The sequence below is a fragment of the Phalacrocorax aristotelis genome, chromosome 6, assembly GCF_949628215.1.
Source record: "Phalacrocorax aristotelis chromosome 6, bGulAri2.1, whole genome shotgun sequence".
Taxonomy (NCBI): domain Eukaryota; kingdom Metazoa; phylum Chordata; class Aves; order Suliformes; family Phalacrocoracidae; genus Phalacrocorax; species Phalacrocorax aristotelis.
The window spans coordinates 19,589,143-19,615,326 of NC_134281.1; the positions used below are offsets into that span (position 1 = coordinate 19,589,143).

The 26,184-nt window shown below is 52.2% G+C and overlaps 1 protein-coding gene across 7 annotated transcripts in view; it reads right to left on the bottom strand.

Annotated features, from left to right (window-relative positions):
• Window positions 1–26,184, bottom strand: part of CACNA2D2 (calcium voltage-gated channel auxiliary subunit alpha2delta 2) — a 236,553-nt gene that overhangs the window by 45,964 nt on the left and 164,405 nt on the right. For all 7 annotated transcript variants that reach the window (XM_075096400.1, XM_075096396.1, XM_075096394.1 and 4 more), the window contains exon 4: window positions 317–376. In XM_075096400.1, the coding sequence (XP_074952501.1) occupies window positions 317–376 (60 nt within the window). The remainder of the gene's footprint in view (window positions 1–316; window positions 377–26,184) is intronic.

The following is a 26,184-nucleotide window of genomic DNA, read 5'->3' on the forward strand; positions in this document are numbered from 1 at the left end:
CATTCTCCTTACGGCATTTGCAGGCAGAGGCAAGGCTGGAAATGAGCTCAAAATCGCTTCATTTGCTCTCGTTAGTGCTGGCAGGTGGCGGTGCTGGATCTGCTGTGTGCTGAGCAGCACTGCATGGTCAGTGGTAACTCACAAGGGAGCTGAGAACACAGGCAAGGAGGGAAGGAATAGCTGAGGGATGGGAGCAGGGATGGGACAAGGAGCTGATTCCTGTGCCAAGAGCTGTTGCCAAGGCTGGTGCCTCTGCAGAGCTCAGTGTCCAGGAGGGAAGGAGGCAGAAGTGGCCAGGGTGTGCATGGAGCCTTACCCGGATGTTGTCCTGCCAGTGGTGAGCCTTCTGGAACTTCTCCGCAGCGTTGGCAAGTCTCTGCAAAGCAAGAGGGAGAGGAGAAGTGAGCCCAGGGAAAGCGAGAGGAGCTGGTCATTGCTCATGTCAACTCGGGACCTTGGGTGCTGCCCCAGTGCCTGCCATCCCTCTGTTTGGGGGACCCTGCCACCCCTCTGCCATGCTCGCAGGGGGAGCAGGAGGAGGGATTGTGGGCAGCAATACCTGGTGAAGGACGTTCCTAGCAAGGGGAGCTGCTGTTTCTCTGCTTGCTCCTGCCTTTCCTGGAGCAAGCCAGTGTCTCCAGAGGAATTGTTGCCACTTGAACTCAACCAGGGCTGAGCCATCACAGCTTGGTGGCTGTTAGCATTACCACTGGAGCTGGGCAGGCTCTTATCTGTGGCGCAGGGCAAGGGCTGAACCTGGGTCCCTGTGCGGATGGCTCCAGCTCTCTGCAAGGCAAGGCAGGGCAGACCCTTCAAAAACACCCTTGAAATGCCCCAGTGCTGGAGCACAGAAACCTGCAGTTCTGCCCACCCAGATTAACCTCTTCACGTGCCCGTGCCCTCCTTCACCCTGTCACACAGCCAGGGCCATTGGCTCAGTGGCACTGAGCCCATCTGCAACACACCAGTCCTCCCAGGGAGCTGGTGAGCAGGAGAGGAACCAGCTATGAGACGCAGCAGGTCTGCCTGCAATTGCTGCCTGCAGCGGGACACTCCAGGGTTGAACTGCCTGGTGGGTCTCATTCTAGGCTGCGACAAGCATAACCTTCTCCCTCTGAAGCACGAGGCTTCAAAGGAGACAGAGGTGTCTCCATTCTGGTGCCTCCAGAGGCAGCAGACAGTACCAGCAGGCTGCTACCCATGCTGGGGTAGCCAGAGGAACCAGGGTTCGCCAGGGGCAGGGTGGGGCAGTGCTCAGCACTGGGGCAGCCTCACTGGACTCGGGCTCAGCCATGAGAGAGACCTCACCAGCACAGATAGTGCAGCAGAGCTGGAGACCAGGCAGTCCCTGGGGTACTAGCATTGCTGGGAAGAAGCTGCAATCTGGCCTTTAATGGAGCCAAAGCGGACAGACAGGGCAAGAGCTCCAGACATTCTAACAGGATCCACTCTACATCACTAAGCAAATAAAGCCAAGAAGAGCAAAACAAGTGACACAGACCTTTCCCTCCATCCCTTGATCAGGCCCCTGGAGGTGCAGGCAGCTGCCTGGGGAGCTGCCTGCCAGGGCTATACAACTTGATTAGCACCAAAGCCTGGCTGGAGGTAGGACGGTGTCCTGAGCCAGCCCACAGAGCCGAGGGCCACCCGGACCCCTGCCTGCCAGGCACCCTCTTTGCTTACAGGGGTGTGCGGTTTATCTCCACAGCCTCACAGCACCTGGTACAGCTCACCCGCTCCCCACCAGTCATCAGCTTTACAAGGATCCTGGGGAATACACACCACAGAGGTCTCAGCTCCGCGGGCTGAGTGGCTAACCTGTACAGGGTTAATTGGCCATGAAGCTGTCGCAGCCCAGGAAGACTCCCTAGTGAGTTAGTGGGAGATGCACCAAGCAAAGATGTGCCTTACAGCAGGCACCGCTTCATCCCCCAGCGGGATGGGACATGCTCTGCTCCATGCAAGCGATGCTGGCAGCCAGAGCATGGGGAGGGAGGGGAGCCCTGGCCGCTTCCAGTCCCCCAAATTGGCTGGGAGGAGAAGGAAGGAGCACTGACAACAGGGAAACATCCTGGGCCAAACTACAACCCCAAATCACTGCCTGGGCAGCACCACAGAGGGGCACATAAGATTCCCAGTGCTACTGGACACCTGAGTTTCACGCTGTGAACCTCAAATCCCAGAATGAAACAGCACTCCTTTGCTTCAGCAGGGACCTGGCTTGCCAGCGGGAGCCCACTTGGGCAGCAGTGATGTCCTGCCACATCCTTGGGAATTTATTTCCCCAGGGCCGGGAGAGTGCCTGGCTATAAGAGCATGCACTCACAGTCTCCAGAGAGGTGGGCAGGAGCTCTGGGCACAGCTGCACACACTGCAGCTGCCATCCCTGCTGTCACCAGTTCCTCCAGCGCTCAGGCCAGCACACATGGATGCAAAATGCCTCACCCCTTCTAAGCAGGGGAAAGGGAAATCCCGAGGCTTTACAGTGTGTCTCCTTCACATGCCCTGCTGCCTGCAGGAGAGCAGCAGCACCCAGCCCCCATAGTGTGGTGGGAGCAGGGTGAGTGCTGTATTACCAGGAGCGTGGCAAAGCACAGGTATTTGAGAGTAAGGTGATGAACAGTAAAAGACCTGGCCCTCCCCAGCCAGAGAACGCAGCTTGTTCTTATCAGATACAGGGAAACGCATATCCATCAATACATAATCTTGGCACGCACTGGTCGAAACTTTCCTGTTTAATCTTTTCTCTGTTTTTAATGTTGATTTCCAAATCAAAGTGCTTGCTTTCAGTGGCCAGCATCCAAGGGGAAAGATCAGCTATCAGCTGAGCACTGAAGCAAAATACCTACATCTCTGGTGGCGGAGAGAAGAGATTGGGAGACAACATGTGGCTGGACAGAAAATCCAAGTAATGTTAATTTTCAGGCCAGTTTTGCAGGGAGCTTACCTGCGCAGCCACAGCCCTGCCTCCCTGGAGCTGCCTAGAAAAGCTGTGGCCCAATTCTGCACCTCATTCCCCCAAGCTTTTCTGCTCTGATTATATATTTTGAGATGGCTGATTAAAGGTGAACATTTATTCCCAGTCATGTTTAAGGCAGCAGTGATGAAATATGCATTTTTCCATACTTGATAAGAGTGTGTTTGTTTATTACGGGCCAGGATAAGATTTATGGACATCTTTAACTATTCATCGCCTTGTGCGAAGTGCCTGGAGGGTTGCAAATGGTGCAGTAAGGGATGGCTACGCCCAGGAATGGCAGTTCAACGGAAGATATTTTTCCTCTGGAAAATGTCAAATCATCACAGTCGATCTGGACACAACTTTTTTTTTTTTTTAAATAAATCCAGATGTTCTTATTTGATAAACAGCATGTTGCAGGGACAGGGGAGCCCATGGCGGGATGGCACAACCATAGCAGGGTGCTTGCCAGCTCCCGGCTGCCAGTGGACACCAACCCCAGAAGAAGCGCCCTGGAGCCCCCCAGCTGTTGCTTCTGCAGCATTTTCCTTGCTGAAGATATACTGATGACATGATCGAGATGGGGACTTGGAGGAGAGAGGGACCAAGCAGCCATCCATCCATCCCTCATATGCAACAGGGGATCCTCTGCCCATCTCCATCCCTGCTAGGGGACACGCTTGGACCAATGCTGTGTTGGGGGGCTCCTGCGGGAGCAGCCCCATCCTGCCCCTGGCTGACGTTAGAGGGGAGCCCTGACCAGCCCCTGCCCAGAGACAGGCTGCTGGCATGAACAGGATGGGTGGTCGCTGGATTTGGGATCCTCCAAAACCATGGCAATTGGATAGAGGCCCCAAGGAGGTTATTTGGGGCAGCTTTGCTCACAAACAGGACTTGGAGTAATGTTTTAGGGCTGGGAAGGTGCTGCTGCTCCAGCAAACCCCCCCAGTCACCTCTCCCTGGGGAAGGTGACAGGTCTGCCTGGAGCCACACATTGCCACAGGGCATCCCCATTAATGTCAAATGAGTTTACCATGAATGTTATCATGATCGATACAGCTCAAGGATTATTTCTAATCCTTAATAATGATTAAGCCATTATTTTTCAAGTGTTACAGATCAATCAGTCCATCTCAAGGTGCACTGGATGCAGGGACCGTGAGATGCCCAGGATGCAGGCAGCACACTGGGGAGCTGAGCAGGGGTCTCGTGCCCATGCATGGCAGCCACTGAATCCTCCCAGGGCATTTGGACCTGGGGTTGTCAATTGTGTGGTTCAAACGGCAAGAAAAATTAAGAGGAATTACCAAAAACAAGGCATGGGTGTGAAATACCTCCAAATTTCCAGTAGGCTCTGGTGCACAGACTGCCCTGGCCAATGGCACTTTAAGGAGCATGGTTCTTTCCCCAGAAGTCACTGAGGGCTAAGGACAGGAGATTTAGAAGCTGAAAACACCAAATTGAAATGACTCCGCAAGTCATAAAAGGCCAGCAGGAGATTTGCAAGGGGTTGGTGTCTGGAGATCCCTACAGTGGGGGTCTGCGAGAGGGAAGGTGCTGCGTGGGCTTTATTGCATGCCTGACTCTTATATTCTGCACAGTGCTCCTCTCTGCCTTGCTGCTCCCCCAAGCAGATCCATCAGGAGCTCCCTGTTCAGTGCACCGACTCGCCTGGGATTAAGGAGCTGCAGGGACACATGGACTCGGGATGGACAGGCAGTGGTGAAGGCGGCACAGCCGGGTGTGCGCTCTCCCTCCCGAAAGCTGTGCGGAAAAGGAGAGGGGGACAAGGTGGGTGAACTTCTGTCTGCCTTGACGATGGCACCTCCAAAGGTACGGCTGCTGCTCTTCCCCCAGTTTGCTCCAGCACCTCGCTTCTCACCCTGTACCCACAAGCTCACCGCCCCCACCCCACCCCAAGCACACCTCACCCATGCTCACTTGCCCACAGCAGCACCTTTCGGGGGGCAGTTGGTCTGATGCCCCAAAGCTGCTGGGAGGGAGGTGTTGGGAAATGCTCTGAGCATTGGAGCTGGCGCAGACAGGGACCGCAACCTCCTGTCTAGGTCCTTGCTGTTAGCACCCCCGCTGCTTGAGGGGCCAGCGTGCAGAGGGACTGTCCCTGATGTAGCAAGCACCCAAGGGTGCTGGCACCTCCTCATCATCGCACCTTCTCCCCCATCGCACCCAGGGCTCTCCTGCATTGCCTCAATATTTTTGCATGGTGGCTTTTCAAGGGAAACTGATCTAACACTTAGCTAAACCTCTCTTCCCAGTCCCCACATGGCAGTAAGTATGCCCTAGCTGTTCCTGACTCCATCAGATCAGTGGATTTAACTTGGGAGGCAGCAGAGCAGAGACCAGAGCAGTATGGGGAGGCCAAAGGCCAAGGTTGGATTTATAAAACAGGATTACGGGAAACACCCTGCAAGAGGAGACTGAGCAGCCCTTCATAACAGCAGCAATGTCATCCCTTCGTCCCAAGCCTCCATGGAAGTAAAGCACCCCACGCCTGTGCCGATGCTGGGCAAATGCTCGTCAGGGAGCCTGGGATGGTGTCCCCAGCTTCCCCCTGCAGCTGATAAGGAAGGGCCTGGCAGTTGCCCAGCATGCAGCAGCTGCCTGTGCCCAGGGATATTTGCTCCAAGGGAGAGCTGCTCCTGCTAAGCCTTCATTTAACTCCCCTACTCACAGCTGTTAACACCCCCATCTCGGTGCCTCCTGAACGGTGTGAAGTGTATTAATCTCCCTCACTTAAGCACACAGCTGGAAGGAGAGATCTTTGCTGGAGATTAAAACAGGCCTGCGCTACTGGCCCAGAGAGGTCCATGCAGTATGTCATCATTCCAGCCCTCCTCTCAAAGCCAGGCAACACAGGTAAAAGGTTAAGGTGAGAAAGTGAAAAACAAACACACACAAGGAAGCCAAGCAACCCAAACCCTGGGCAGAAACACTACCTGGGATTTGGTTTTGCAGCTCTTCCTGCTCCATGATGGAGGAATGAGGATGGCTCAAGCTTTCTCCTCTGCCACCAACTCCCCCTCTGTGGATGGGGCAACCTGAAACTGCATCTGTCACCTTCTGCGGAGCATCCAGAAAGGCAAAAGCCTGTTCCACGTGCTTCACATGCCTCCATCCCAGTCTGCCTACATGCATCAGAGCAGAGAGCACCCTCTTGCTTGCACACTCCTACCTCCTGCCACCAGCTCCAGAGTACCCCTGCCCTGGGTTTCCCTCTTGTCCCCAGCCTGTCCTCTCCCTGTACACCAAACTCACTGCATGCACACACCTAACCAAACTGTAATGGCACAGTGTACACACCGCCATCAAAAAATCATCAACCAGCAACAAAAGATGACAACCCCCTTATATACACATAGGGGATATAAATCTTGAGTAAACACCGTAAAGCAGTGAAGCATCTCATCCTGTAATAATCTCCAAGTCAGTTGATCCCAGGGCTCTTATTACCCCAGCAGCCATCATCTGAAATCCAGTCAGCAGTGGGCTCAGCCACGGCTGAGTATTGATCAAGGAGGCAGCTTCAAATATGCTGCAGCGTTTTTCTTTCAGAGCACTAACTTGTTTGTCAATAACTCCCTTGGCCAGGTGGAGTGAAAGGGGTGGCCAGAGCCTGCCTCACTTCCTCTGGTGCCCAGATCTAGCCCACCCCTGGGAGAGATGGAGCTGTGGCTGGCGCTGGCTGCTAATGCTCTCGTGCCCATGGAAGGGCAAATAAAGCCCCAGTGAATAGTAAAGAGAAGGTAGAAAACCCTTCAAGGGCTTCCAGACCCCGGTGTCGTACTGGCTGGTGCTTGCTGCTGGTGTCTGGCAGGGCAGTAAGCAAGGGACACCTCCACAGAGCCAGTCCCGGCAGCAACTCACACCTCTGCAGGCCAGCAGTGCATAGCTCTTGTTCCCCTGCCAGCATCTCTCTCTGCTCCTTCTCCCCCAGAACCACAGTTTTTGCTGGTAAGAAACACCATCACCAGTTGTAAGAACCACAAGGAGTGGAGGAGTGAAATATCCCGAGTAGATGGGTACCATGTGTTTGCCAAGGGTGGAGAGGAAAGAAAGGGCATTGCTGCCTGGAGGGTTTCTCCTGTGTCAGGCCTCCAGAGCAGCATAACTTCTTGCAAACGGGAGAGCACCAAGGGCAAAAGGACAGTGCAGGTAACCAGGCATCCTACAGCACATGCCTTGCTGGGCGCTCTCTTCAGCTCTTCTTCCCTTGGAGAAAAGCCCATCTCCATTACCCTTCTCTCCATGTTTCTGCCCTCCATGAGGGTTGACATTTGCTTTCCAAAACCGCAAACAGAGAGCAGCTCTTCCCCTGCTTCCCATCACCCTGACTGCTGCCCAGGAGGGGAGGAGGTGGGGATGCCTGTCCCTGGGCACCAGAAACAGCAAAGCCTCAGCAAAACTGCTCAGACCCTCCCCAGCGCCTGTTTTCACCAATACGATGCCAAATAACCACTGCTCCATCCCTCCTGGGGGAGAAAGGGTGAACATGAGGGTGCAGGATCTGTTCCCGCCTCCACCAGCAGTGAGATGTGATACAGGATGGACTGATGGGGCCAGGAACAGGCACGTGCAGGCAGGCTTGGCCTCTCTTGCCGGCCCCTTTTCCTGCACAGAGCCAGCAGAGGGAGTTCAGCCACGCAGGCATTGCCACTTCCTGATCCTCCTGCCTTTCGCCCTGGACTTATGGCAGCAAACCCTGCTCCTGTGTTAGATACGCCTTGAAACCATATTTAGATGATGTGTAGATGTGGCACCTCAGGGCATGGTTTAGGAGACATGGTAGTGTTGGGTTGATGGTTGGACTTGATGATCCTAGAGGTCTTTTCCAACCTTAATGATTCTATGATTCTATGCTAAATGCCATTGTGCTTAAGCCCTGCTGGAATGTGCTACTGACTGGCTTTAGGATGCAGCCAAGCCAGGCATGCTTCTTCACAGTTCTTCAGGAACTGAGAGAAAATTACTTTCCTCTGTCCCCTTTGTCACACTATTTTCAGACATGATACCTTTCTGCACCTTCTACAGCTGATGGAGAAGAAAGTAGGGACCTCTGCTCTGAGATCCCACTATTCAGCCAGAGGAAGAGCCAAGCAGGAGGCTTCAGCTGCCCCGTGGCAGCATGGCTTTCTGTGCTGCCCTTGCCCAGGGGCACCTGGGCTGCCCCCAGCCAGTGGTGCAAGGTGGGAACGCTGCTCCAGATGGCTACACTCTGCCGTGAGGCTTGAAAAAGGCAGAGGTGAGAAACTAGAGCATGTTCCCCAGCACGTCAAGTCCAAAATAGGACAAACACCACAAGCCTCTGAGATAGGATAGATAATAACGGTGGATGTGTTTGGCTGGGCCAATGCTCTGAAAACCAGCACTTGCTGTCCCTCAGCCACAGAAGCAACCTCCTTGGGTCTCAGCCCGATCCAAACTCATCCCTGGAGCTAGCAGGTGATGGAGTTGCTGCCACCAGGACCCTCACATTAATTTCATAACTGTCCTCAAGAGGAAGAGGACTCAGGACCACACATCAGCCATCCTTTTTGCCTAAAATTTATGGAGTGTTTGATGGCAAGAAGAAAACAAAGGATGTAAATGGCTTTTCAAAGGCTGTCCTGGGTAATAAATCCAAGCCCAGTAGCTTTAAACTATTCTCAATTCACACCTCTCATTCTCTTCTGGAGCACAAGCTCGTGAGATGAGCAGGACAGGGAAATCCAGCCTGTTACTTATGGAAGTTTCTACTACTTCTGTAGTAGCTAGTTCAGTTAAGGTCTACCTATTTAATTGCCTAAACAAAATCCTGGCTGGCAAGGAAGAAAGTCTCTGTTGGGATGAAGTTGGACTATGGAGAGCTGGGGCATATCAGCAACACCCCAGAGGGGTGATGGTTTCAAACCACCCGACAAACTTGGCTCCAGTCTTGTTTGCTGGCTGCGGGTGGGACAGATGTGTTCCAACAGTGTCAGGGCTGCCTATCCCAGTTGCAGCACCACTGCTAAGGAGAGGGCTGCCAGCTGCACACACCAAAGCTAAGAGCCTGGCAAGCACCGCTACCCATGGCTCTCATCATTGGCTGCTTTGGGGACAGCAAATACCAGAGTCCTGCTGCATGCTCAGTGGCACTGGCACAAAGGGACGGGCAAGATACTGGGTGCAAACACGGCATCCTGGCATGGTGCGGGTGGTCTGCTGGAGCTCTGCCACAATAGGAAAGGCTTTAGGACTCTCCCTCATGGTTTTCATTTGCTGGGTGACAAGCAGCTTGTTTGCTGCACAATAAGGTTTTAGACAACCAGAAATAATTCAGGTGAAGACACATTTGCTAGAAGGTCAGGGCTGGGGAAATGCAACAGCAGGAGGTTCACCAAGCTGGGGAGGAGGAGATCATGCTGTCCCAAGCTCCTTCCCTCTCCTTTCTCTGCCAGCTCCTATGGGCTGGGTGAGCGGTGGGCTTGGCAGGCTAGAGGGATGCAGCTCCTGCGAAGGGTTTTGGGAGATGGTGCCTTACGGCATGAGGCCCCAAGACAACCTCAGCTTCTGTGGTGTCGGGAGGGTCAGCAAATATGTTAGTTGGCATCTCAGCCTGCTGCTCCAGCCCTATCTCTTCCCCATTCCTCACTCCACTGGTGCTCCCTAAACCACATTCAAATAATCCACGGAGCTCCAGTTATGATCGTCAAGTAGGGCTTGTCACAGTTCAATATCTGTTACAATAACCATGAGGCATTTCAGCACCAACTATATGAAGTAGTTTCATTTAAAAATCAATGTTACTTAGAGCTTTGGGGAACATTTTAAAAAAAATGTTGGTGAGGCACGTGGCGGCAGCAACGGTAAATCCTGCAACTGGGCGCTAGATTGGGGTAGAAAAAGGGGTTTCCTGTACCAGGGAAACGGATAAAGAGCCCAGTGGGGCCCTCGTGCCAAAAACAACCGGCTGCTCTCGTGAGCGAGGCAGACGGTGCTTGGGTGCTGCTAGGGCAACGGCGGGAGATTTAAACGGGCCCCTACGGAGCGCAGCGCGTCAGGAGGGGCGTGGCACGGCAGTTTGCGAGCTCTCTTCGTGGTCTGCGCTCTCCCGGAAAAGACTTAGCCATGGTCTCCGCTCGGACAAGGGCTATTGCCAGGAGGCATGTGGCGACGCAGACAGAACTCCCACTAAAACATGCAGCCACCCAGGTGTCTGGCTGCAGGGAGTGCCAGGGCCTTGCTCCAGTCATGGAGGGCTCCTGACACAGGACCTGTGTGAGGTGTGAGCAGGTGGAGGATCTGCTCAGCATGGTGGTAGAGCTGAAAGAAGAAGTTGTGAGACTGAGGAGTATCAGGGAATATGAGAGGCAGATAGACGGGTGGAGCCACTCCTTACCATCCCTGAGACAAGCGCACCAGATAGAAGCATCAAGAGAAGGAGTGGCCCCCCGCCCTCGTGCCGCCAGGCAGAGGGAGGGGATGCAGGAGATGGAAGATGGATACTGATCCCTGCTCTGTGCAGTAGGCGAATCCTCTCCCGACTGACTTCGCCCCCCCAGGTGCCCTTACACAATAGGTATGAGGCTCTGGAACACGAGGGCCAGGAGGACAAAGATACAGACAGTGATCCACCCAAGGGGTTGACTACAGGGAACCAGTCAACCCCATGCATTACAATGGCCACTGGTAAGAAAAAAAGAAGGGTAATTGTTGTAGGCGACTCCCTTCTGTGGGGAACAGAGGGCCCAATATGCTGACCAGACCCATCCCATAGGGAAGTCTGCCGCCTCCCTGGGGCAAGGGTAAGAGACATTACCAGGAAGCTCCATAGGCTAGTGAAAGGATCCGATTATTATCCGCTAGTGGTTGTTCAGGTCGGCAGTGATGAGGTAGCTGAGAGAGGTGCAAAGACAATCAAAAGGGACTTTAGACAACTGGGGCGATTACTTGAAGTATCAGGAGCGCAGGTAGTGTTTTCCTCCATTCCATCAGTAGCCGGGAGACATACGGAAAGGAACAGGAAGTCCCATCTCATTAACACGTGGCTCAGAGGCTAGTGCCAGCAGTGGAATTTTGTGGTTTTTTTTTTATCATGGGGCAGTTTACATGGCCCAGGCCTGCTGGAGACAGATGGGGTTCACCTGTTGCAAAGGGGGAAAAGGATTCTGTGTCAGGAGTTAACAGGCCTTGATGAGAGGGCTTTAAACTAGATACGAAGGGGGAAGGGGATAAAACCAGGCTTGCTAGGAATGAGCCTGGGTGTGGCATGCCTGCATGGGAGAACAGATCAATAGGTCACCTGAAGTGCATTTATACCAATGCACGCAGCATGGGCAATAAACAGGAGGAGCTGGAAGCCATTGCGTGCCAGGGAAACTATGATGTGGTCACCATCACGGAAACAAGGTGGGATGACTCGCACAACTTGAGCACTGCAATGGATGGCTACAAGCTCTCTAGAAGGGACAGGCGAGGAAGGAGAGGTGGAGGGGTAGCCTTGTATGTTAGAGAGTGTTTTGACTGTCTAGAACTCAACGACAGTAATGATAAGGTTGAGTGCTTATGGGAAAGGATCAGGGGGAAGGCCAATAAGGCAGACATCTTGGTGAGAGTCTGTTATAGACCACCCAACCAGGATGAGTTGGGTGATCTACAGGTGGTTGGCTGAAGTCTCACAATCTCTAGCCCTTGTTCTCGTGGGAGACTTCAACTTACCACATATCTGCTGGAAATACAACACAGCAGAGAGAAAGCAGTCTTGGAGGTTCCTGGAGTGTGTGGGAGATAACTTCGTGATGCAGCTGGTAATCGAGCCAACCAGGGCAGGTGCCCCGCTGGACCTGCTCTTTGCGAACAGAGAAGGCTTGGTGGGTGATGTAGTGGTTGGAGGCTGTCTTGGGCTCAGCGACCATGACACGACAGAGTTCTCAATTCTTGGAGAAGGAAGAGGGTCACCAAAACCGCTACCCTGAACTTCATAAGGGCAGACTTTGGATTATTAAGGAGTCTGGTTAACAGAGTCCCTTGGGAGGCAGTCCTGAAGGGCAAAGAGTCCAGGAAGGCTGGATGTTATTAAAGAAGGGAGTCTCAAAGGTGCAGGAGCAGGCCATCCCCGTGTGCCGTAAGTCGAGCAGGCGGGGGAGAAGACTGGCTCGGCTGAATAGGGAGCTTTGCCTGGAACTCAAGAAAAAAAGGAGAGCTTACTGCCTTTGGAAGAAGGGGCAGGTGAGTCTGGAGGACTACAAGGATGTTGTGAGGTTATGCAGGGAAAGATTAGGAAGGCGAAGGCCCAACTGGAACTTAAACTGGCTGCCACTGTTAAAGATAACAAAAAATGTTTTTATAAATATATCAGTGTCAAAAGGGGGGCTAGGGAGAACCTCCCTCCTTTGTTGGATGCGGAAGGTAACCTTGCTATGAATGATGAGGAGCAGGCTGAGGTACTTAATGCTTTCTTTGCCTCAGTCTTTAATAGTCAGACTTGTCATCCTCAGGGTCGTCAGGCCCCTGTGCTGGGAGATGGAGATAGTATGCAGAATGAAGTCCCAGTTGTTGAAGAGGTGGCAGTCACTGACCTGCTCCTTCACCTGGATGTTCACAAGTCCATGGGGCTGGATGGGAGCCACCTGAGGATACTGAGGGAGCTGGCAGAGGAGCTCGCCAAGCCACTCTCCATCATTTATCAGCAGTCCTGGTCTACCAGGGAGGTCCCAGATAACTGGAAACTAGCAAATGTGACACCCCTCTACAAGAAGGGTCAGAAGGAGGATCTGGGGAACTACAGGCCTGTCAGCCTGACCTCGGTGTTGGCAAAGGTCATGGAGCAGATCATCTTGAATGCCATTAAGCAGCACATGTGGGACAACCAGGGGATCGGGCTCAGCCAGCATGGGTTTATGAAAGGGAGGTCCTGCCTCACGTTAGTGGTCTCCTTCGTTGATAAGGTGACCTGCTTAGTGGATGAGAGGAAGGCTGTGGACGTTGTCTACTTGGACTTTAGTAAGGCCTTTGACACCGTCTCCCACAGCATTCTCCTGGAGAAGCTGGCTGCTCACGGCTTGGACAAGTGCACTCTGCGCTGGGTTAAAAACTGGCTGGATGGCCGAGCCCAGAGAGTGGTGGTGAATGGAGTAAAATCCAGTTGCCGCTGGTCACGAGTGGTGTTCCCCAGGGCTCAGTGTTGGGGCCAGTCCTGTTCAATATCTTCATTGACGATCTGGATGAGGGGATTGAGTGCACCCTCAGTAAGTTTGCAGATGACACCAAGCTGGGTGGAAGTGTCAATCTGCTGGAGGGCAGGAAGGCCCTACAGAGGGACCTGGACAGGCTGGATTGTTCGGCTGGAGCCAACAGTATGAGATTCAACAAGGCTAAGTGCCGGGTCCTGCACTTCGGTCACAACAACCCCACGCAACACTACAGGCTTGGGGAGGAGTGGCTGGAGAGCTGCCTGGAGGAAAAGGACCTGGGGGTGTTGGTTGACAGCTGGCTGAACGTAAGCCAGCAGTGTGCTCAGGTGGCCAAGAAGGCCAATGGCATCCTGGCTTGTATCAGGAATAGTGTGGCCAGCAGGAGCAGGGAGGTGATCGTGCCCCTGTACTCGGCACTGGTGAGGCCACACCTTGAGTACTGTGTTCAGTTTTGGGCCCCTCACTACAAGAAGGACATTGAGGTGCTGGAGCGTGTCCAGAGAAGGGCAACAAAGTTGGTGAAGAGTCTAGAGAACAAGTCTTATGAGGAGCGGCTGAGGGAACTGGGGTTGTTTAGCCTGGAGAAGAGGAGGCTGAGGGGAGACCTTATCGCTCTCTACAACTACCTGAAAGGAGGTTGTAGCGAGGTGGGGGTTGGTCTCTTCTCCCTAGTAACAAGCGATAGGACGAGAGGAAATGGCCTCAAGCTGCGCCAGGGGAAGTTTAGGTTGGATATTAGGAAAAACTTATTCACCGAAAGGGTTGTCAAACATTGGAACAGGCTGCCCAGGGAGGTGGTTGAGTCTCCATCCCTGGAGGTATTTAAAAGAAGGGTAGACGTGGTGCTTGAGGATATGGTTTAGTGGTGGACTTGGCAGTGATAGGTTAGCGGTTGGACTCGATGATCTTAAAGGTCTTTTCCAACCTTAATGATTCTATGATTCTGTGATTGGGCAGGGGAATGAGGAGTTTGCCTGTTCAGGTCTTAGCAGCCAGAGTCTCAAAAAAAAAAAATCCTTCCTTATCCTTCCATATTTTGGAGACGTAAGTCCCATGTTAAGAGGACAAGAAGCTTAAAGAGTGGTTCCCCCTCTGGGAACTGGTACTCTGCATAGTACCAACAACAGAGAAGCTCTTGTGACATGCAGAAGGGCATCCCTGGGAACCCAAAGTGCAGCCAGCTATCATGCCTGCATCCTGGCAGGCCCTCAGCTCCCTGCTCCATGGGGTTGAGGCCTTTTGTGCCTTTAAAATCTTCCCCTCTAGCTCTTCACCTTTCATTCAAGCGCAGGCTGTTAGAAAGCTTGCACTGGAAACCACTTACAATCGATCTATTTTAAGGCATCACCTCTTGCTGCGCTGTGATGTGTAAGCTTTAAAAAGCACCTCGTTTATTATCTGCTGCCATGCGGGGATTTCCATACAGCACATCACGGTGTAGCAAGAGATCCTCTGTTATTAAGTTTTTATGGTAAGGCAGATTTTCAGCACACAGAAATCCCCCCAGAATGCACCAAAATGTCACCACCCCATGCCCCCAGCAAGCCCCAAGAGGACCCCCCAAAACTTCATGGCTTGAAACCTTCCTGAGACATGCGTGGCATCTTCCTTGTGTCCCCCAATACCACTAGGAACCCTCCCGCAGCCTGAGAGGGGTCAGGCATGCTGATCAATAACCTGAGCCCCTGCTACCACTGCAATCTAAATGTGACCAGAGCAGTTTAAAATACCAAAGAATAGCAACCACCATGCAAAAAAGTCCTGTAAAAGACTTTTTCGTGGTGTTTTGCTCTAAAAAAACCCACCATAGTTGGAATTAGCTTTTCTCAGACTTTCAGAAAATGGCAATCAAGCCCCAGCAGCTCAAGGCACCGGGGGGAGTTGCAGGGACGTGGAAGCGAGCAAGCTCAACAGGTCACCAAATGGCTCTTCCCAATGTGACAGTTCACCATGACCCCAACACTCATCCATCTACCCCTGGCATTTCCATGGGGCAAGGAGTGGCTTCCCAGCTACTAGGACCCATTTCTGTCCTGTTGCTGTACGCTTCTACGGGAGAACTTATCTTGGGCCGCATCTCCAGGACACAGGGCTCTACCCACCCTGGGGACAGTGATGCACAGACATCAATATGATGGATACAAAATGTCCGTTTATTTGGCTGCGTCACACGCTTATATAGCTCTTGCGCTTCCTGTTCCTGCCACTCCTATGGGGAGGAGTCTATCTTTCCGTCACATCCCGTGATCTTCCGGTCGCCGATCCCTGTCTATTCCCCTACACTGTCCCTTTGGGCATCTACCTCCACCCTTTCTGCACTCCTGCTGTCCTCTTTTGCCATGGGGACAACACTGACAGCACCCAGGTGGAGTACTCAGTAGTGTCCATGGCTTTGCCAGTGCCCTTGGCCAGCACCACACATAGCCCTGACCCAGGAGCAAGAGGAGTTGTGCTACAGCAGAGGGGGAGTGGCAGACAAGGAGGAGGAGATGAAGGTGAGCAAAGAAAACGTACTGAGGGATTAATGGTGCCCCTGAAGACCTGAGAGGAAACTACAATGAATGAAGCCTCCCAGGGAGGACCCATGGCTTTGGATGCTGCAAACAGGAGTGGACGGAGCAGCAGGGTGCCAGGCAGAGCCTTGGGGCAGGGCTGGACAGCTTCTAGGGGCTCGCCCATCACTGCAGTTTCACAACAATTATACATAAAGATGGCCTGACAATCTATCAAGCAAATTATATGCTTCGTTCTGAAAGTCCATTATTACGAATTTACATAATAGAAATGTATGAAAAGGCTTTTGGAGTTTGACTGGCCCCCGAGGACCAGCAATGCTGTCACTGCCACTGCATCAGGAACACTCACACCCAGCAAACAGGGAAAACCAATAAACTGCCCAGGGACATAACACACAAATCTCAGGACATTTCCCTTTTCTGGCCTTGTTTTGCCAGGGCAGTTATTCCCCTTTCCCGAGCAATGCGGGAGGGTTGGCTGAGCAGCCCCTTGGGCCAATGGGATCATTCATATCCTTCACCCCAGTGTCCAGGTTTGAGAAAGGATTGTGCACCCCTTTTTGAGATCAAGATGCTCACTAACCCTCTCTTGGCCCTTCAGACTCTCGCTCTTTGGCAAAGCTCAAAGCTCAAGCTCTTCAGGCTTCGTTGCTCTTTAGCAAGATCTCCTAATGTGCTTCCCTACTCCTCTGCCTCCTTATTCAAAGCCCCAAATCCTCACGCAGTAGTTCCCTTCAGCCTCTACCCCTGTGTTGATGCTTATGGACTATATGACAAATCCAGGCTGCTGGTCAGCTGCTGCGCTGATGAAGCGGGACTGTTGTTGCTTTGGTTTTGCCCTCCATTCACCTATTCTCTGTTGTCTGGAGCCTAAAATTTAAGTCTCTGCATTTTTACAGCACAGGGAGCCCAGCTCATGACCCAGCTTCCTTGGTACTGCAATAAAAGGAACCAAACAGCAGCAAACAACCACCATGGATGCAAGGGCAACTGATGCCCACCTCTGTGTCCAACACCCAGCCCAACCCCTGGCAGAAGATGCGTCCACTTGACTTCACCCTGCATCTCTCTGTTTTCTGGCTTCCACAGACTCCTGACATTCCTGTAATATAACTTTCCCAATGAGCTTCAGTACCGATCCAACTCCTGACTCCATGATTGCCTTTTAATTTATTTCTTTCTTTCCTTCTCTTGGTCCTTTTGTAAGGAGAGTGCTCTCGTCACCTGCTGCAAATCTGGGCATGTAGCTCCTGCCCAGCAGATGTGGTGTCCAGACAGCACTGGTGCTAATAAAGCCCCTGTAATGACAGCTCAGCTCCCCTCCCTCTCCTTTGGCAAGCAGGATTGCCTTCCGTTCTCACAGTTAATAAAGAGCCACCCAAGTCAAGGAGAGGGACTCAAAGCCCATTCACTCACCACTACGGCCATTTCTTGGGCTTTGTCTTCATTCATTTTGTCTGAGATGTGACCTCACTGCAGACCAGCCCCCACAAGGAGCCTCTCCCTTCCCTGGGGCACACGGCTCTGGCATGGCTGGAGACCTATAGCCCTCCCTTGAGGTCTGCATTTGTCGGGAGAAATCCTTCCCAGCTCATGTTTTGCCTATGGCAATGCTGGCCTCACCCTGCAGCTCCCCAAGGGCAGCATCATGGCTGGGGAGCCTGCAATGCCCTTCCCTCCATCCCGCTCCAGGAGCACGTTTCAGTGTTGCCATTAAACCCAAAACTCAAGGTGACTTGACACTTTTTGTTTTAAAGACCAAGGTAGGGGAGGAGAAGGCGCGGAAGAGCTCCCCTAAGGGAAAAGCCGTCAACTGGAACAAGATTTCAACAACTACACGTTTCTTGACCTTTTCCATAGTCATATCTTTAATGTTTCACAGACAGATTTGATAAAAAGAAAAAATTAATAAAATAGATTTCATTTTTTAAAAAAGGTCAGAACACGTGTTACAGGGAAAAACTCATTTAGGTCCTTACCTGCTGCCTCACGGATGCCAAGGAGCCCTCCCCATGTCCCACCCAGGGCGCTCCAGCCCAGGCATCCATCTCCCTGCCTTGATTTTCATTGCATTTGGGGTTTGATCTCTTCTGGACTTTTTCTTTCCCTGCCAGACATGGGGTCAGGAACCATCAGCACTCAGAGATGATGACAAATGCTCGAGAGGCACAAATATCTGGTGGGATGTTGCAAATCTAACCTGGAGAGGCAGCCAGTGAGCTCAAACAAGGAGAAGATACTTGTCCACGCTCCATCACAGCTCTTCCACCTGCTGCTGCTCAGCCTTGGGCCCAAATTCCTCCCCAAATGGCTAGGTAGATGTTGAGGCTGTTGTGATGCCCAAGCCATGCACAGCACAATGACCAACATCTGCACTCTCTTGCTCACCCTGAAGGCCATTCTCATGCCTCTTGCACCCACCCCATGGACATCACCCCTTGCCCTGCCCGTGGATGTCAACATAAATCCCATCTGCTGTGTTTCAGGTTGAGCTTGTCAATAGCAAGCAAAGAAAAATAAATTCCCCAAGCACAGAGCCAATTCCTGCTGGTCAAGATGTTTTAAAAAAGAAATGCTATTTAACAGCAGCTCCTTCCTGGCTGGCCTAGTGGCCTGATCCCGGAGGCTCAGAAACAAAAGCAGGCCGGACGCTGGCTACAGACTTTTGTACTATTAAGCCCACTCTGCAATTAGAGCAGACTTCTGTCTAACTTCTGCCTCCTTTTACCATTCCCTGATTTTTTTTTTATTCACTAAGAAAAAAAATACAATTCATCAAAGTTTGCAAAAAAATATACTAATTACTGCGATAACATCATACTAAGTTATTAAGTGGTGACAATGGGGGACAATTACAGTATATAGTCCATTATATAGCGCTGCCGTTGGGATGAATCAAAGTAAAACACATGGTGAATGGCGAGGAGCTTATTAACGGGAACATTAGTGCACCTGAACATAATACCTGTCATTCAGCTAGGGAGTTATTGCCGTGCCGGTGCCAGTGGGGACTGGGGAGGAAAGTTGTGGAAATGGCTGGCAGTTTCACTGCACAGTTCGAGGCACCAGCCCCATGCTGGGGACACTGTGGGTTGATCCTCAGTACTCAAACAGGGAAAAAGAGCAAAATCTCAACCCTGGGCCACCACCATGCAGCGTCTTCATCCAGTTCTGCTTCTGGAAGGCCCTAAAGGTTTTTGCAATGACTCAGCCAGCACAAGTGGTCAAGGATTTCCCCCAGCTCCCACCAGCATCCGTGGGAGCATCCTCTCTGAGCTCACCAGCACTTCAGAGGGCATCTCACCCCTGCCTTTCGGGCAAGGGCAGCTCCACCACTGTCAGTAAGGCTTTGCAGGTTTGGTGTTTTACTTTGAGGTTTCCTGCTGCCAGAGCAGTGGCTGTCCCAGGGCAGTGGAGTGGCAGCAAAGTCTTTTCACCCCTGGGCTGTGTGTCAGCAGCTCACATAGAGGATGCCACGCTGCGGCCACAGCAGCTCTGTAGCCTGCTGCCCTGCCTGCTCTCACACCCATCAAGCTGTAATATTTTTTTCACTTTTAATTTTTAAAGCCCAGCAGAAAAGTCAGAAAAGGGTGGCCAGACATCACCTTGGTGTGTCTGTGAGACCAGCAAAAAGAGAACCCAGCACTTCCCTGGTCCTGGAAAGAAAACTGTAGCAAGTGGCAAGGCGCTGCCAGAACAGCACAGGTAGCAGAGGCAGCTGATGGGCAGTGGAAAAGCCTCATCCCAGTCCTCTGCCCAGCTCTGAACAGGTGAGAGCTAAAGTAAGGCAGCAAATGCCATCATCCCAGCACAGGGTGCCTAGCTGGGACAGCTTTGGGAAAAACAGCACAGCACAGCTGGAAGAGCTGAAGGATAAACTCTGGATACAGCCTACATCACAAATGCACATTTTTTTGGAAGGCTTTAAAGGGAAGGAGCATAAAACCTGGCCCAGTTCCTGTGCTGTCATCTCAGTGACCCCATCAAGGTGTGCTGAAACATCCTCTGCATGATGCTTGTTCTCAGCTGGCTGCTCAGTGTTGGGTTCGGGCATCCTGGTCCCACTCACTGGCATTGGGCACACCCCAGGCACCCTTTTGCTACCACCTGGGGCTGTCTCTTGCCTGTGTGACACTAGGAGACACAAGAACTAATCTATCTGGGAAGATGCTGTTTGTTGAGAAGGGAAGCAAGAGGGAAAGCTGTACACCCACTCCCAGAGCACAGCAGCAAAATTCCTAGGACTGGTTCTGCACAAGGACTAACCTGGAAGAAGGGCTGGTTTTATGCTCTTCCTCCCAATGCTCTTCCTCCTAGGCTCTGCAGCCCCCTTGAAGCCAATGCACCTGGTTGTAGTTTGAGTAGGTCCTGTCCCTTCCCTCTCTGCTGGACTGAATTTCTTGCCAGTGGTGAAAACCCTGCTTTCCTTTGCCAGAGCCAGGGCTGGGTTCCCTGCTGCTCCAGCAGCTCTGGCTCGCTCCTTCTAAGACGTTATTTTTACACTTCTCTTAAAATACAACACTAAGAGAGGCTTCTTGACTATATTAACATTAGGAATCTAATCAGCAATCAGACAGCTCATAATTTTCTGATTAGCTCTGATTATACTCAATCTTTAGGAATGGAAAAAAAAAGAGGAAAGAGAAAGAAAAAAAATGAAGGAAAAAAATGTAAAAATATTCTCTGCTCAGTTTTCCCACCCTGATTCCCTTGACGAGGCACAGAGCCATGGTAGCAGCTGCTCTGCTGTCCCTGGCTAAGCGGGACAGTGCCACAGTGACCTACTAAGCCAGCGTTGCTCAATAACCCAGTGCCATCATGAAGCTGATCTTCATCCCTCTGGGCTCGGCCGTGATGTGGTCCCAGAAAGGGGCTGCTCAGGGAACAGAGAAGATATCAAGAGTGCCAGAGCCACTGATAAACCCAGAGGAGTGTAGTGAGCTCTGCTCCTGGGCCTAAAATCTCAGATAGTATGCTAAAAATCAGGGTAGAAGGATGCCATGGAAAAAGGAGATGATGTATATGTATGCAGCTGGCTTCAGCCTGGAAGGACGAGCCTCAGGGAGGAGGAGGAGGCTGAAGAACACTGCGAGATGAGGCCATGGCCACACACTAGCTTGGGATGGGATGACAAGTGCTTTGTGGCAGCCCAGAGGGAAAATCCCAAGGATTCAGGATCTGAGGACTACCAGAAGCTGGGAAGCAAATGAGCAAACGGCCTGAAAACCCTAGGGCAGGAGCAGAGGATGCCCCCCAGCAGGCAGATTTGCCTGCAGACTAGGCAGTGGGAGCCAGGACGCCATCCCAGAGCAGGCTGCTCCTCCAAGCATCTCTAGCCTCTGACATCAGCAGCAGGGACCACTGAGGAGAGTTTGAGAGGTGTCAGGTCCCCAGCACCACCTGGCCAGGGTGTCTGGGACATGGCTGGGTGGACAACTGATGTTGGTGGGGAACTTGGGGAAGACTCCGGCTTGACCTGCCTCCACCTCTGCCAGGGGACCTCAGCGAACAACTTTCTTGCTGGGCTTTTGTGAAGGCAGAGAAGGGGATCTGCTGGTGCTGAGAGTCATAGCTGCAGCCAGGAGGAAGGAAACTGAGGAACAAGCCAGAGGAAGGAGATCTAAACCAACCCCTCTAATAGAGCTAATCAGTTGCACATGCTCTGCATAGGAGATTCACTCCTGACTGCAGCAAGAGATCAGCTGATGCTGTGAAGCATGAGATTTAATTATTTGTATCATAGCCATGGCCTGCGTAACTACAAATGATATTAACGGTCATAAAATTGTCCAGCTGGCTCTTCAAACCTGCTGCCGCCCTGATCCCACAGCAGGCACTTGCTGCCACGCAGGACTGTTCACATCGCGGCACAACTGGTGGCAAACCCCACCCACTGAGCATCACAGCAGACAGATGCCATCTGGAAGGGCCATCCCATGTCATCCCAGGGTCGCTGAGCACAGAACGCGCACTTTGTGTCTTGAAGACGGTCTTGATAACGAGAGGTGCTCTGTCAAAGCCCTGGCTGGCCATGCATTTGCATCAGCTTAGCTGATGCCTGCTTGCAGGCTAGGCAGCTGCTTTGCTGGGGAAGAGAGGGCAGCCCTGGCTCCCTCCAAGCTGCTTGCTGCTTGCCTTTGCTCCAGGCTTTTGCCCAGGCCTGCTGGCAGAGCTGTCCAGTAAAAGCACTTCTCTTCATCCTAGTCAAACTGAACTGGATTAGCAAAGATCTACGCTGAGCTATGAACTCACTAGAAAATGGAGAGAAGAGAAGAGAAGAGAAGAGGAGAGGAGAGAAGAGAAGAGGTCAGGTGGAAGGGACCTACAGTGATCATCTAGTCCAACTGCAAGACTAAGCGGATACCAGCCCAGTTTGAACCTGAAGAATTCAACTGTAAAAGCAAATGGCCCAGGTCAGAGCAGAGTAGCTATGACATCGTGCTCCCAGCAGCCTAATGCCACTTATCCTGTAGACCTCCTTGGCTCAGGTCCCCAGTCACTTTTACACTGACTTAAAAGAAAACACCTTGAAATCTCCACTTGAATGAAACTGTGGTGAAGGAAAAGGTTCAAACACCCCAGGGGTTTGCTTTCCCAGCCCTCCTCACTGCAGCATCCCAAGCAGGCAGCAGGATCATCCCATATCCTTCCAGCCCAGGAAAGCTTCATTTGCAGGTCAGTCCCAGGCAGAGGTTGTGCCTATGCTGGATATAACAACAGAGGGGATCAATCCCTTTCACATGCTGGGCCTGTAGCCCTGCCGCTACTGTCTCCCATAGCAGACCCAGTGCTCGGTACCTGCACACACCCAAGAGGGCTCTCTTATTAAACTATCTCAGTGCATGCACAAAAACCTGCCTGAGTTCATGTGGATGAGCTCTTCCCCCTCCCCACACCGGGGAAGTCTCCTCCTCACACTCCAACCCTGCTATCGCAGCCGCAAAGCCCTCTTTTGTAAAGTGGTGCCAGAGCTGTAATTAGTTGGAGGTGACCTCTGGGAAAAAAAAAAAAAGTTCAAGTTTAAAAAGAAAATCTCGCTGGTTAATGCTATGCAAATTGCCAGCAAGGCAATCAGGCTGACTTTTAAACACTGGCCCCCGTCAGAAGGGCTCACAAGACAGCCTTATTGTCTCGCTATCAATTTGCATCTTATTACACACAATGCGCCACTGGTTGGAGGTAACCTTTTGGGGAACACGCCACTGCAGTGGGGAGCCTGGGGACAATATGGTTACTCCTGTTTACAAGGCTTTCACGTGGTCCAGCAGCTGAAACGCAGTGGTTGAGAGGCCAGGTCACAGCTAGCCCTGCCCGCCACTCAGCTGCAGCACTATGAACTCATATCACTTGGACCTGGGATCTTCTGCCACCTCCTCACAGTGCCCCTGCCTGCGCTGGCTGTGCCACAGGCACTCACACACTGCAGGTCCTTCGCACCGGGCTCACAGGTTCCTGCGGTGCTGTGGTCCGCAGATGCTGCAAGGCAGCAGCCTGCCTCCGCCTGGCTGTTCAAGATGTTTCTGAGAGTCTTTGCATGCTTTTTCACATCTCTGACAATCCTTGCCACCCTGGGGAGATGGTACTAAATGAGCATTTTTCAATGGGAAGGAAATCTGCCTCATCCTTGTCCTCAACCTGCTCCTGCCTCTCCAGCCACTCCACCCACCCCAGGCCCTGCAGCAGTGTCCCACACCAGGTGCCTCTGTTCTCTTCTCCCTCCCCACCAATTTGGGGTGATGAAACCAAGTGCTCAGCAATCATCTAACCTACATGAATCACTGATCCCCCAACCCAGCTGCCCTTGACATGCTGCTGCAGGGAGGCTGCTGGGCCCCGTCCTGCCTGACTCAGCTGCACCCCACTGCCACGTACAAGGACCTTTTGTTCCCCAGGGCAGGAGCAAGCTACATGACTTTGTGCACCCCTTGTAACAGGATTCATCCAGCTCAACCAGCAAGCTTGGGGATCCTACCTCAGGACACTCACCCTGTGCACCTGCTCCCTGTCACCTCTGCCTTGCTCCAGTGCCTCTGCACTGGGGCGGCTGCAGTCAGGCCATGGATGTTACAGTCAAAGTGCTGACACAGCACGACCCCTCCTGCCCTGCAAGACCTGGCCGCAGGCATGTCCACCTCCTCCAGTCCCGAGATGGCCCTGTGCTCCCTGTGGTGGTAGCCCAGGTGTTGCTCTCTCCGTTTTCCTTCTCCCCATGAATTCTGCAGCATGAGACCTCCTCAGCAGTGCAGCAGAGATTTTCTGCTTTGCTTTTTGCAGATGCCCGTGATGCCTGGCTCCCCAGCATCCCGCCGAAGCTGCGTGGCACCGTCGCGTTGCTAAGCACTGGCAGGGACCTCCGCCAATGCGCGGGTGCCACCTCCGCCACCCAGGCCAGAGGTGCCAAGGCAACAAAGGGACTTTTAATAGGCGAGAGAACACCACTGTGAGGAAGAAAACCTGACCGTTTAAACCCCTTCTGAATAATGGCGCTGCCTCCCCACTGCTCAAATCAGCCACAGCACTTTGTTATTATGATAACTAAATACAGAAGATTTTAACAGCTGGAAATGCAGCAACAATATTTAAAAGAGTTTTTAAAATTGTTGGTATTTTATTCAATAATGGTAATGGGCTTTTTAAATTTTTTTATTATTATTTTAAAGGCACAGGGTTCCCTACTCTGTTGTTTTTGCACAGTGCCGGTCAGGCTGCGAAGCTGGCTCTCACCTGGTGATGGCAGGGAATAACACTGAGACACTTACTAACAGTGACACACAGGGCTGCTTGAGGGAGCCAGTGGCTGACAGAGGCATGGAAATCACAGCTTGCTGCTCTGACACTCTGCTTGGCCCTGCACCTTGCTGGCCAGGATCCGAAGGTGCAAAACTTGAACTTGTAAAATCCAAAAGGGTAAAACCCAAAGATGCAGAAACCAAATGAGCTGCACGGTAGCAGCAGGAAACAGGCAGAAATAACTGCAGCATCCTGGGCTGGAGGTGCCAGATCCGTGACTGCTGTAGTCAAGGGGAGGACTGGAGGTAGCTGCTGCCGTTATCAGCTCACACCCTCAGATACCAGAGCCCTTTAAACTTTGGAGCAAAGGAAAAGCTCAGTTATCTCTGACACTTCGTGATAACAACCAGGAAGCATCTCCTCTTTAGAAGAACTGCAGTGCTGGAGAGCGTGCTTTGGAAATGTGCTGGAACCAGCAGACACCTCCAGAGCCAGGGTGTGAGGCTGAAGTGCCCCAGCATCACTTGCCAGCATAGACATGCAGATACCAATCGCTCCTCTCTGGGCTTTTTCAGCGTGTGTGAGCACAGATCCTGCTGGCTTTCAGGCTGTGGTGGCAGATTTTATGAACTGTCTGGATGAGACTGGGCGAGTCAGTGATGGCTGGTGGGATACACAGCTCCCAACCTCCCTGCAAAGTAATGGGACCCTCTCTCCTCCCTCCCAGGCCTGCAGAGCCTGTGGTCTGAGGGCCACTCATCTTACAAGGGATCCATTAATCCTGCAAAATGCACCATAATCCATTTGTAGAATATCAGCAAGTAATTAAGAGAATACTACCAGTGTCAGTGTAAATAAAAAGGGACGTTTTGCAATGTAGTATTTTGAGTTGTGGGTTGGGTTTTTTTTACATTGTGCTGTGCCAATTCATGAAACACAGTTGGCAGCGGCGCTCCCAGTCATCAGTGAATCTCATCATCATCCAGCCCTGCAACTGAAGATCCCCTCGTGGATTTGAGTGCCCAAAACACCGAGCCCAAGCAGGGGAGCTGCCTGCTAATGTGTTGTCCTCTGTGGCCCAAGCTCTCACTGAGGCAATGGAAATCTTGCCTGAGCGTTTATTAAATATGTGCTCTGACCCATGAGGAGTTATCAAAGCATCTTCCCTGTGATGGATGGCAACCTGGGAACACACCTTGTGCCAAGGCTCCCGTCTCTCTGGGACTTGCACCCCAGAACTGGTGGCTGATGGGGATGCCTTGGAGAGCCCAGGCAACAAATCTGCTGCGGCTCCTCCACAAGCCAAACCAGACTGTCACTCATGGCAGCGGCAGGTGATGCTCCGGAGGGGAATCACAGAATCACAGAATGGTAGGGGTTGGAAGGGACTTCTGGGGATGATCTTGTCCAACCCCCCTGCTTGAGCAGGCACACCTAGAGCAGGGGGCACAGGAACACGTCCAGGCGGGTTTTGAATGTTTCCAGGGAAGGAGACTCCATAACCTCCCTGGGCAGCCTGTTCCACTGCTCTGTAACCCTCACAGGAAAGCAGTTTTTTCTCATATTGAGGTGGAACTTCGTATGTTCCAACTTGTGGCCATTGCCCCTTGTCCTGTCATTGGACACTAATGAAAAGAGCCTAGTCCCATCATCCTGACACCCACCCTTTAGATATTTATAGGTATTGATGAAATCTCCCCTCAGCCTTCTCTTCTCCAGGCTAAACAAACCCAAATCTCTCAGCCTTTCCTCATAAGGGAGATGCTCCAGTCCCCTGATCACCTTCGTAGCTCTCCGCTGGACTTGC